The sequence below is a fragment of the Amphibalanus amphitrite genome, unplaced genomic scaffold (assembly GCF_019059575.1).
Source record: "Amphibalanus amphitrite isolate SeventyFive unplaced genomic scaffold, NRLGWU_Aamphi_draft 000417F_arrow, whole genome shotgun sequence".
Classification (NCBI taxonomy): domain Eukaryota; kingdom Metazoa; phylum Arthropoda; class Thecostraca; order Balanomorpha; family Balanidae; genus Amphibalanus; species Amphibalanus amphitrite.
In genome coordinates, this window is record NW_024881911.1 from 90,612 (window position 1) to 103,446 (window position 12,835).

At 51.8% G+C, this 12,835-nt stretch overlaps 1 protein-coding gene across 1 annotated transcript; it reads left to right on the top strand.

Annotated features, from left to right (window-relative positions):
- Positions 1-1,483: 1,483 nt before the first annotated feature.
- LOC122390974 (formimidoyltransferase-cyclodeaminase-like) lies at positions 1,484-12,208 on the top strand. Its single transcript, XM_043384448.1, has 11 exons — positions 1,484-1,659; positions 2,022-2,205; positions 5,289-5,379; positions 5,607-5,873; positions 6,303-6,465; positions 6,787-6,894; positions 7,338-7,426; positions 9,064-9,205; positions 10,135-10,296; positions 10,715-10,897; positions 11,351-12,208. The coding sequence occupies exons 1-11, from the start codon at positions 1,606-1,608 to the stop codon at positions 11,531-11,533; spliced, it is 1,626 nt and encodes a 541-aa protein (XP_043240383.1). The 5' UTR covers positions 1,484-1,605; the 3' UTR covers positions 11,534-12,208.
- The last annotated feature ends 627 nt before the right edge of the window (positions 12,209-12,835 follow it).

A 12,835-nucleotide genomic window follows, 5' to 3' on the forward strand; every position in this document is an offset into this window, starting at 1 on the left:
AGAAGGCGTCAGTGGTGGCGTACACGGGTGACGAAAATTTGGATCACCCCTATCATAACAAGTCCGAAGAAAACGAACGGTGCCGCCTCATCGTGGAGCGAACGGAAGTCTTGTGGGGATCCATGGTTTGGAAGGGAGTCTTTTGCTGTGGGCGACGGCGCACTTTGTGCTCAGTCAACAAACGGCGCACAAAGTGCGAAACACGCTGTGGTTTGTGTGTATCCATGTGCTCCACACACCATTCAATGCTGAGCGCCAGCCACCTGTAGCCGCGAAGACTGAGGTCGAGAAGCTGGCAAAAGAGTGAAGCTGAGCTGACGTGGAGTCGATCCCCCCCCCCCCCCCCGACGCAGTTTGGCGTGTGTCAGAATTGAAATACAGCGCAATGCGACCGTTTCTACAAACATGTATTTCTTGTAAGGGCTGGGGCGAATAGTGCAAGACTAGACGTTGGTCGGGCATGGTATAATACAGATATGTATGCTGGTTTTGGGCAATGATTCGTTATATATTGGCCAATCCCAATATATAGACTAGCTGCCTGGTAGTGGCTGTTGTATGAGCATCATGCATGCATATTGCATAATGCTGATGTGGCAGCTGTTATCATGGGCGGCGAGCCTATACATTGGCTTGAGCCAATATAAAACGAATCAGATCAGCCGTTTCAGGCGGCGCCTGAGTAACACCCGAGTATCGTATGAGTTATCGACGTGAGTACGTCCTGAGTACAGCCCTAGTTTTCACTGAATAACCGATGAGTTCCAACTGAGTTATGGCCGTACTACCACCTGAGTTATACATTAGTACCAGCTGAGTTACATGTGAGTTACTTCCTAGTTTTTCATGAGTAATGACTTACTAATACCTGAGTTTGGCCTGAGTTGTCTGAGTAGGACATGAGTTACGCATGAGTACTTACTGAATTTTATCTGAGTTTTACCATCGGACAAAATGGCAACTCACTTTGTTACTCACATGCTACTCACTTGCAATGAGTTTTGCCCGAGTTTTACCTGCGTTCCGCCCTGAGTTTTACCTGAGTACGCGGATTTAGAGTGAGTTTTACCATTGGACAAAATGGCAACTCAGTCATTACTCAGAAAAGTGAGTAAAAATTTTTTTCAGTGAGTCGCGCTGAGAGGGGGGGAGGTGTCCGCGGCGGAGCGGGGTCTGGTCGCCACGGAACCAATCACCGGGCAGCTAGCTGAAGGCACCGCGCCCACACCTCCTCCAGATGGCCGGCGCTCGTCCAAATACGGACAGTGGCGGCTCCACGCCACTGCCCAAACGAGGGGCGAACTAGGGCCTTTTATCTACCTGGGCAAGCGGTATTTTCGCTAACTAGCCTTCTGTGTACAACAAATAACCATTATAAATTTTACATGCTTCAAGGTAATAAGATGATTTACGCGAGAGCCTGTCAAGTAATGGTAATGTGGCTTGAATCATGTGCGCGTCTGAGCGAGCTGGCGACGCGATTGGTCCTGGTCCGGAGAGGGGCTCGCTGGCTGATTATGCGCCTGGCTCGGTGGCGGACGGGCAGAGAGCGGACGCAGTTCACCGGTCCCGTGCAGGTTAGACGGTGTGCGACACGCAGCCGCCATGAGCAAGATCGTGGAATGCGTTCCGAACTTCTCCGAGGGGCGGGACCAGAAGGTGAGTCAGTTACACACGCGTACCAGTGCTCGAACCCGCGCGAGATCTTTCCATGGATGAAATATTATTTTGTTCCCCACTGAATCCGTACAAAAACTTCGCTATTATTATGGCAAAGAGATAAGCCAAATCGCTTATTTGTTGCTATAGTGCTACTTTTCCGACAACCTTTTCGACTGATTATTTCTTGCAAACAGTTTCAGATGATGAGTGCTTATCTGCTTAGACAATGACCCATTTCCTCGACTATTTTACCGATTCGATCAGCAAACTGCATGTCCGTCTATAGAGAGGTAAATAAATGAGCTATAGTTTCATGGTCGACTGCTGAAGGCTGCGGTCTGACACGCGCCGTCCCGCAGGTCATCGACGCCATCTCGTCAGCCATCTCGGGCACCGCCGGCGTCACTCTGCTGGACGTGGATCCAGGCCGCTCCACCAACCGCACCGTGGTCACGTTCGTGGGCGACCCGCAGTCGGTGGTGGAGGGGGCGCTGAACGGGGCGCGCGCCGCCGCCCGGCTCATCGACATGACACGGCACAAAGGTCAGCCATAGGGGGACATACCAGACCTGGCGCCGGACACGACGGTACCGACTCGCGTCTGATGAAAATGGCCAGAAGGCACCAGATCCAGATCACCTGATGTTGCGGGACAATGCAGGATTAATTTGATGGCACCAAATCTGGTGGTGATGACCTCAAGGTACTGGACTGTCGGATATTATTGTGAATTGAACGTGCGTCGTGTGGGTATCCATCCAGAGACGATAATACTGGAGCTCACGGGTAAAGAGTAGGATATTACCAAGATGATGTCGACCTACTGGTGGCTGCCTTGTGGTGCACAACCTGCAGCCTCGCGCTCGGATTTCAAGCCGTGTGTTACGTAAAACTGCAATTTCCCCAATCGATGCATTATCCAGCTCCTGCATAACTATCATAGCTTTAAATAGGAAGATAAAAATTCATGATTGATGGTTGTACTTGTACCTAAGTGGAGCGGCCATCCTGAAGCCTCCCCCGCTGATTGAACCAACTACCGCCTAGTCATGAGACCGTCATCTCATCCACTAAATACTAAAAGGTCCTTTATAGATTTGGGTGCTTGTTGGTCAGTAACATACGAGTACTGGCCGGCTCAAATGCTGGCATCGCCGAGATTAATACAGTCATCATAAGCAATATGTCTGAAATGTGATCCGAATGCATTACAGAGTAAGCCAGCCTACTCCTTACTTTCTTCTTATCTACACTTCAGGCTGCCCCGTTACACTTAAACGGTCGTGAATTAAATGCACTGTTGATGCGACACTAACCGCATGGATTAAATCCTTTAACTCGGACTCCGGCCAGGGTATTCAGACTTTTGAGAGCCAGTGTCATGAATGCTGTTCTTGAAGATGTGCCCAGTGCCCACGATAGTTGTTCAAGCGAAGGCTGCACAGTGCACACTGCACAGTTCACAGCGCACAAGCGATTAGCGAAGGTAAAACATGCTTGCTTTTTCGACGATAAACGTATAAGAAAGAACATACGGGTAATGCATTTGTCTGTGTCTGTGTTTAGGTATCCCCGGCCTGCGGTGTTGGTCGCCTGCCGATGTGTGTCGCTGCCTGGTCCCGGGCCGCCAGGCTGACTGTCCCCTGTGACCACACCCCTCCCTGCTCCCCCGACCCACCGAGACCAGAGCAAGGACCCGCTTCTGGGAAGCTGATTCGGACAATCAATAGTGGGTCGCGACGGCGGCTGGCGGCGGAGGCGGCGGTGACGTGGCCGCGGCCGCGGCCGCGCTCCGACACTGACCCTGTTGGTCTGTCGGTCTGTCGGTCTGAATGTCTGTTGGTCTGTTGGTCTGTTTGTTTATTATCCTGTCGGTCTGTCGGTATGTTGGTCTGTCCGTCTGTATGTTTGTTTATCGGTCTGCCTGTCTGTCTATTGGTCTGTCGGTCTGCCGATTCGGCGAACTGTCGATCTGTCTGTAAGGCGGTCTGTATGTTTGTTTGTTGGTCTGTTGGTCTGCCGGTCTGTCTGTCGGTATGAAGGTCTGCCGGATTGGCTGACCAACTGTCTGTCTGTCCGTCTGTCCGTCTGTCCGTCTGTCCATCTGCCTGTCTATCTGTTTGTCGGTTCATCTGTCGGTTTGTCTGTCTGTCTGTCTGTCTGTCTGTCGGTCCATCTGTCGGTCTATCTGTCGGTCTGTCTGTTTGTCTGCCTATTCTATTGCCTGTTTGTCTGTCCGTCCGTCTGTCTTATCTGTCTGTTTATCGTTAACTTGTCGGTCTGTCGGTCTGTCTGTGGTTTATCAATTTTCTGTTTACCTTTTTACGTGGTAAACTGAAAATGATTTTTTCTATATGACCTTTTTACGACGTTCAATGTCAACGGATAAAAAGGAATGAAAGCCTTGCGTATTATTTCACTCTCAGCTTGACATGATCACAATGATTGAAAGAGTTTTCCATAGACACGACGAAAATATCAATGTTTGTAGCAAAACAGACATTTGCTATGAAAAGTCGTTTACTTTTGTTGCGAGGGAAACGGCAAATTTTAATGAATTTCGGTCACTGCGGGGGGCATATGCACCAGCTGCCCCCTGGAACCGTCCTGGATAAAGTCAACAGGCGGGAGCGTCGATCCAGGACGGTGCCAACAACCACTCGCTGATCTCCAGAAGTAATGCGATCTCCCTTCAATTCCATCCCCAATTTGATTATATTTCCCATGTTCCAAACTTCCAAGCCGCCTCCTTTATACACGTCACTGCTGAAATCGCTGTTCAAATCGCTCGCGACTTCCCCATTACTTATATGCGTCAGAACAATCGCCAGATCCTTTTGTCCGACACGCCCGTTTCTGCAGAGACCACTGCAAGGTCAGCGCATCTGCTCCAAGCAAATGGAACTCTGTGGGGAGCATGTGATGTAACTCGTCAGCTAAAGAACACGAAACTCCAGCTGGCTGAAGGAATGTATTAGGCATCATGACATATGCAATATTCATGCATGCATTTGCTTCAAACAAGTAACGATAAATTCTGAGCGGTCATGAATTCCATGGGCGGTGGGTGATGTATGCCGTTGGGCACAGCCGACCATCCGTCTGCGGAGGGCGGGTCGCCTCCAGGAGTGGTCGGTAATGCGCGCTGTTTTGTCGGACTCGCCGGCAGAGAGCAGCGCTGAGAGTCACTCAATCACGGACGGTGCGCATCGATCACAGCACCAGCCAGCCACCGACAGAGCGACACACACACATCGGCCCGTCAGCGGCCGTCATCGGCGCCGGCGGCTCTGCGGCCGCCCGGATCGGGGGAGGGGGGCTCGGAAAGACACTGCGGCTCGCAGGGGAGCCCTATGACCAGTCCAAACATCAAATACATAGTGTGAATGCTTCGACCAGTACCTAATGATCGTGTTAGGAGAACAATCAATTAATGTGATATGAACACACCACTTGTTTCGTAATGTATGTTCTTGAAGCAGCAGATGCTGCTATAGTGATTTTAACGCCAGAATCCAACTCTCCGTTTTCTCGAATCCTTTTAAAACATCACCATACAAAGATACCACCCCTAGCCTAGTGGAGTGTATCGGCTCCTCTGACGAAGTCTGCTGCCTTGTTTCCAGGTAAACACCCGCGGATGGGAGCCCTGGACGTGTGCCCTTTCATCCCGGTCAGAGGAGTGACTGAGGACGAGTGCATCCAGTGTTCCAAACGGTCAGCAAACTATACACGCATTATCCATATATGCTGCATAGTGCATAATTCTGGAAAGTTTACGATACTCCCCTACAAACTGACCGAAAGTTACGATGAGAAGCATGCGGAGAAGTAATAAGGATCGACTGACGAGCCATGGTTAACATTCAGATGGAGGATATGAAGACAATAAAACTGCGTGTATATGACCATCGTAAAACCATGAGGCGCGCGTGTGTCTGCAGATTCGGTGAGCGGCTGGCCGCAGAGCTGGGCGTGCCGGTGTTCCTGTACGGAGCGGCCTGCAGCCGCGGCGAGTACCGGCGCACCATGCCGCAGATCCGCGCCGGGGAGTACGAGGCTCTCTCTGACCGACTGCAGGACGAGCGGTGGGCGCCCGACTTCGGGCCCGCCCAGTTCGTACCGAAATGGGGCGCCACCGTCACCGGCGTCCGAAAGTTCCTCATCGCGTACAATGTCAACATCCTCGGCACCAAGGAGCAGGCGCACAGGTTAGCGGAGCTCGATGGACGAATGTGTCTATCTTCAACAATCACCAGTCTAAAGGGAACGTTCAGATCACCCTTTTGCTTACCGATCGCAAGGGTCACACATATGACGGCATGACCGTTATTGCACTGCATTTCCCATCGCTGTCTGATGATTTCTCTGATCTAATTATCGCACAGTGAGTGACATTGGACGCTGTTGCTGCTCTGTGGATAACAGGGTGAGACTGCATTTCATCTGCATACCAAATGGAATAAATCACAAGTCGCATTACTGCCCAGTTAATAGAAACGAAGCTAAAGCGGCGCTCGATCGCTTTGGCAGCCAGCATGTCGCGTTCCAATCGGAAACGACCAGCGCGATGTGATTGCATGTATTGTAGGAATGTATACTGTATAGTATGTGTGTTATATGTAAGTCGTTCTGGCCAGGATCGCGCTGAACATCCGTGAGGGAGGTCGCGGGCCGAGCTCGCCCGGCCGTCTGCGCTGCTGCCAGGCCATCGGCTGGTATCTAGATGAGGCCGACATTGCCCAGGTCTCCATCAACCTGACCGACTATCAGGTCACACCGCTGCACGTCGCCTTCGAGGAGGTGCGTGTACCCGTCGGCCGTCGGTATCGGGCCAGTCTACCGACAGACAGATGTAACAGATACAAATTGTGAGTCATTGCTCAATGCTCAGTGAGTCTGATCAGTGCACTGATTACGGCACATGCACATTGCACAAATTATTATGAATGATTACGTATGTGTCTTCTCAGTGTAAAATGAGCGACGTCGCGCTGAAAGACGCCGGCTTAACATTGTCTGTAGGTATTTGTGCGTGTGTCACGGATCTGTGTCCTTTGCAGTGTAAGACGGACGCGGCGGCGCTGAAACTGGTTGATTTTACGCTGTCTGTGTCTTTTGCAGTGTAAGACGGACGCGGCGGCGCTGAAGCTGGCCGTGGCCGGCTCGGAGGTGGTCGGCCTACTCCCCCTGGACGCTCTCCTACAGGCTGCCGACTTCTACATACAGCGGGTGAGTCAGTGACACAACAAAGTGAGAAAAAAATAAGTGAGGTTGAAGGACCACCGCAGTCGCACCCTGATAGCTCGAGTGGGTGTATGAGTATTATCAGTCTGTTTCTAGCCAAACTCGTAGATTATGTAAAACGGTGACTTGTATGAAGAGTAGCTAGACCGACCTTTGCTGCGGAAACAGTGGATGACTCAGAGAGAGTTATCATGGGAGTCGCTTCTTCAATGAAACCATGAGATGGGTAAGGGGCATCGGTTTGTCTTTACCCAAACAATAAATTTGGAACCGGACAATCGAAGGCATCAAAATCCAGGTATACAGAGTTAAGTATATCAGCTGTGACACCACGTTGTCGCAGTGATATGTTTTATTTTTCACATTTGTCCCGCTGCCGCGTGCAGAGCTGCCCACGCTGACCCTCGTGTTCATACGCCCGTCTACAGGAGAACCTGTTTATCCTGGAGGAGCGGCAGAAGGTCCGGCTGGCCGTGGAGCGGCTCGGTCTCAGCTCAGTCTCTCCGTTCGACCCAGAGTGAGTACCCGATACCCCCCCCCCCCGATCCCATCCTGCAGTGTTCATTAGCGCAGCCAGGGCAGCCGGCGGCCAATCAAGCGGGGTGAGGGTGGAAAAACCGCCGACTGGTCATGCTTGGCTGGAAGGGCTAGCAGGAAGCAACTGTACGAGGAGCTCTAAATAAACTTCCACCCTGGCATCTGGTGCAAGTCAAAAAACAAAATAGTTCCCGATGTCACTGAGTTTTATCCGCGCCCTGCTCGCAGAGGGGTCGTGCATGAACGTCTCCCCTGTTCGCGTGTTTTGGAGCACGGCTAAAAACAACACCGCTGCTTTTTGCAATGTCCATCTCCCTCTGCACATTGCATGTGTCCACGAATGACGTGAAAAAATCGAGTATAAACTGTGTCACTTACAAGGCCAGTTAATCAGACTAGGCACTGCGCAACGTGACTGATGATGGCAGAATTATTAAACAAAGCAATCATCATAACTGCAGCGCTTTTTTTAATTTTACTTCCGGGGTATTGGGAAAGTTACAAGCTGGCAATTAGCCAGATCTTCGTTTTACTTTACTTAAATGCCGGCTATGTTATTCCGGCCCAAGGCAATATCAAGAACAAAGTTTACGTTAGACCGGCTCATGTGAAGACTGATTGAGCTGCTTTGGAGCGTTCCATACTCACGATTACGAAACGGCAATACCTATGAAACACGCACGTAATGATTCTGGCATATCGGACAAACCATTCAAATGAAACGAATCCATAAATTTACAATTGTTCAAAGTTCGCCTCGAATCGACAACTTATGTCTAGTGGTCGACCTTCTTTAGATCAAATGATATTTGTAAAATATGTCTTTCTGTGAGGCCGATAAAAAGCAGCATGATTGTGAACAGTTCACTGGCGTAGAATCAGTTGACCAAAAGCCGTGGCAGATAAACATTCGGGTAAAAATCGGAAGGCTCTAAGTGAAAATACGTACCTAAACTGATACGAAAAGCAAAAAGTCGGGAAGATTTGGAACATAGATGAAGAGTACAGCTGAAGCTAAGATGACCTTGGACCCTGGATAGCAAGCAGCTCAGTACCTCTGGCACCTACGCGACCTGCCCTATGTAAGAGCGCACATATATCGTGTGATATCCAGAGCCATCCCCGCTCTCTGATGCTGTACGTTTAACTTGGCGCGATCTTCAGTGACCCACAGCGCCACCATCCCGAATATCGGAGACTCGACCCAAATGACCGATGACCGAAGCCGTTCTGACGCCACATTTGTTCGAATGTTTCTGGCTCTGGTCGGGCAAAGTTGTGTGATGGCCTGTCAAAGAGCGCCAGTTTCTTCTGCGCCAACGCTTAGCTCTCTACATACATTTACGCCGCAGCTCTCAGCCAAAAATCTTCCACCGACGAGGCTTTGTCCCTGGTCGTGACGATACCAAAGTGGGGTAGCCGTTCTCCGGATTACGATGGCAGTTTGAGTTTGATGTTATTGTTCATGGTCGTGTGTGTTTTGTTAGCGCCAGTCTCAGTGTCGATGCCGGTGGTCAATATCGTTGTCGGATAGAGGTCAGTCCGCCCGGAGCACCCCCTCCCCTCCCTCGCCCCTCAGCAGGCTCGCCCGACACTGATCTCAGTCCCTCCCGGCAGTAAACGGATCATCGAGTACTGCCTTCCGCCGGCGAGCGGCGGCCGGCTGGCCGCCCTGCCAGTTTCCCAGTTTGTCCGAGAGGTGGCAGCACGCAGCGCCGCTCCAGGGGGCGGCTCGGTCGCCGCCCTCTGCGCAGCTCTGGTGAGTCACCTCAGTGGATCATAGATGTGGAATTATTTAGTGCACTATCTTGAGCCAATCTTCAGATGACAGATATTTCTACAGTTATCAGAGCTCCTTTGCTTTAACAACGATAGTATGAGTTGCATGGGAAAGCGAGAATGGTGAATAAAATACCCAAATGTGACGTTGCGTCAATCAGCATTTGGGAGGTGTCGTCAGTCGTCACCTTAATAAGTGGACGGGTGTGGGCTGCCCGGGCTGCCGGACAGATTCAATAGCGACAACTGCGCCCATCACGTCTGGTCAGAGCAGCCGTCGCAGAGCGCCTGAGCCGGGTGATCTCATCTCAATGTCCACCCCCGACACCCCCATCCGTGCAGGGAGGGGGATGACGCGGACGGTGCGGCGGTCATGACAAGACATTGACTGCACGTCACAGCCAGACATACACTGATCTCACCCCACCCGAGCCTGCACGTCACGGCCAGATATACAGACACTGGTCTCGCCGGGTGCCTGGAATCGCACGTCACAGACACATGTTTACCACAAACTGACCTACATGTATGCATACTTCTACATTACAGCAGTGCCCTGATTACAGTCATGCAAAGGCCGGCCTCAGCCGTCCAGGACTGCGCGTGACAGCTAGACATGCATCACAAACATACATTAATACATTCAGCAGTCTCTTCATCCGGAATTACAATTCAGATTTATACCGACCTCAGACCACCCTGTCCGTTCGACCGTGGCTGCTCCTTTATTATAAACTGTATCGCCAACGACAAACACTTTCTGGATTTTAGCAATGAAACCCGAGCTTTAAATCCACAACCTTGACACTTCACAGTCCTCCCAGTAATGTATATTGATCCATCACACTAAGTCATTGACCGTATCCGAATTGTGAACTCTCTCCCTCACCCGCTGTCGTTATCCGCCAGGGGGCGGGTCTGGCCAGCATGGTCGGTAAGATGACGTACGGAAAGCGCCAGTGGGAGCACCTGGATGCCGACATGCGCCGGCTCATCCCCGTGTTCCATCACGAGGTCGACCAGCTGGTGAGGGCCGTGGACGACGACACGGACGCTTTCGGCGACTACATGGTGAGAAGACTGAGACGATGACAGTACGCGAACGGTGCACAACGTAACGCTGTCACAGGGGTGGGTGGGTGGGTGGGTGGTTTGACGCCCGGTTGGTCCAGTCACGGCCCGATTGACCCAGCCTCGTTATGGCTGTTTCAATGCGATTCGGTTCATGAGACCGATTGGATATAAAATAAACGTAGATCTGGTTCGACCAGAGAACAGCAGGTCAGGACCCGGAAGTTTTGTGGTCAATGGGTTGAAACCAGACGAATCGTGACCAAGTAGGCCTAGGTCTTCTTTGACTTGGACCTGCTGGGTCAATGGCTGGTTTAACTGTGATTGGGTGGGTACAGGCCCAGTTCGATCGCGTCCGGTGCTCTGTGACCATCACAATGGGTCAGGGTACTGTCTGACCATGGCCCGGTACCGACAGGCGGCGCTGAAGCTGCCGCGCTCCACCGAGGCGGAGGCTGCCGCTCGCCAGGCGGCGCTGCAGGCGGGTCTCCGCTCAGCAGTTGCCGTGCCACTGGGCCTGCAGCGGCGCGTGGACCGGCTCTGGGAGCCGCTCTCCGAGCTGGCGCCGCTCGGCAACATCGCCACCAAATCGGACCTGCAGGTTAGTTACCTTGCCGGAGTCCCGGACCTGCAGGTCAGTCACATCGCCACCAAATCCGACCTACGGGTCAGTCACATCGCTACCAAATCGGACCTGCAGGTCGGTCACATCGCCACTAGGTCCGACCTGCAGGTCAGCCATGGGTACAGCAAACATGGATACCAATTACCAAATATGGGGATACCTCCAGAGAAATTTTATTTGTGTGCTGAAGTCGTCAGAGATCATGATTAAAGGGAAAATATACCGGCCATGAGACGGTAACTGCCGAATTGCCGTATCATTAATGGCTGTTCACCCCGAAGGAGAGTCTTAGCGAGAACCTGCCGCCACCTGGTATAAACGGACATTCGAAAGAGGTTCGGTAACTCATCTCATCTGTTACGTGTGATACCTAATTCCGGAGCCCTTTGTGACCGTGACCGTGACCGGGGCCGGCTCTGGGGTTGACAGGTAGCGGCGCGGTGTCTGGAGACCGCCTCCTGGGGCGCCTTCCACAACGTCTCCATCAACCTGAAGGAGATCGAGGACGCTGCGTTCCGGGAGCAGACGCTGCAGGAGACGCGTCAGCTGGCCGACCGGGCCACCGCGCAGAGTCGACAGGTGCTCGACACGCTGGAGAAGCGCAGCGAGTGACCTGGCCTGGGTCAGCCAGCGGGCCGAGTGATCTGACCTGGGTCAGCCAGCGGGCCGACTGACCTGGCCTGGGTCAGCCAGCAGGCCGACTGACCTGACCTGGGTCAGCTAGCGGACCGAGTGACCCGTGACCTGACCTGGGTCAGACAGTGGGCTGAGTGACCCGTGACCTGACCTGGGTCACAATAACCCTCCGGTGCTAGTGACCTGACCTGATCTGGGTCAGCCAGCTGACCGAGGGGCTCCGTGACCTGACCTGGGTCAGTCAGTGGCCTGAGTGACCCCATGATTTAACTTGGGTCAGCCAGCGGTCCGGTATCCTCAGAATACACTGCCACTGGGTGTTTAGGTCAGGTTCAGCTCAGTCGGGTCTGATCAGGTGCCCTCACGTGTCGTACATCATAAAACAGCGGACTGAGTAACCCTGTGACCTGGCCCTGGGTTGGCCGGCGGTACTCGAACGCTGATCTAAGACGACGATCGCTTCGAGCGGTGGGCCGATCCTCTACGGTATGGGCTAGATCGTGTTAAATATTTTCTTGCTTACATTATGTATTCAGAGTGGAATTCGGTGAAGAGTATGGGCTGAAATGTGGAGCACCAGGGCGGCGCATTTATACCGAGTGCATTTATGGAGTGTGCGTTCAATACAAAATGCGAGTCGGGGAGATCAAACTTTTTATTTATCGTCTGAGATGACAAGCAGCAGCCTTTCCTCTACCGTCCAACAGCCATTTGCCATCGAGAAAACCGCGAACCTTTCAGTTTCCTATTCTCTGGATGCCAAGCGACCGAAAAGACCGACTTGGCAGGTAAGTAGACTGCACATTGCACAAGGTGTCCTCAGATTTTGTGACTTAAGCGAATTTGTGGATTTTGAAAAACGGTTCACCAAGCACGGCACTATCCACAGTTAGATTAGGAAAGCATCTTAAATTGATTAATGATTCGTCTCTTTTGTCCATAAATTTCGACGTTGTCGCTTATTTCAGTTTTAACTGCACCAGCAAAACTACAGTACCTATTCAATATATAAAGCTCAAACACTACCTGGATATCCGACTGAACTCAACGGGTACCTGACATTCGATGTAAAGTAGAAAAGGTCATCGATCCCTATAAATAGCTGTTGAACACCAGCTCACGCTACAAAACTGCTACTGACATTTGTGGATACGACGCATTTACCCAGCGATGGATGCCAGAGCCCGAGCCCGGGCTTATAAAAACGTTTAACAGAACGGACTGAAATCGTTTGCGATTCGAACAGAGCTCGACTGTAAAACACACGACAGGCATAAA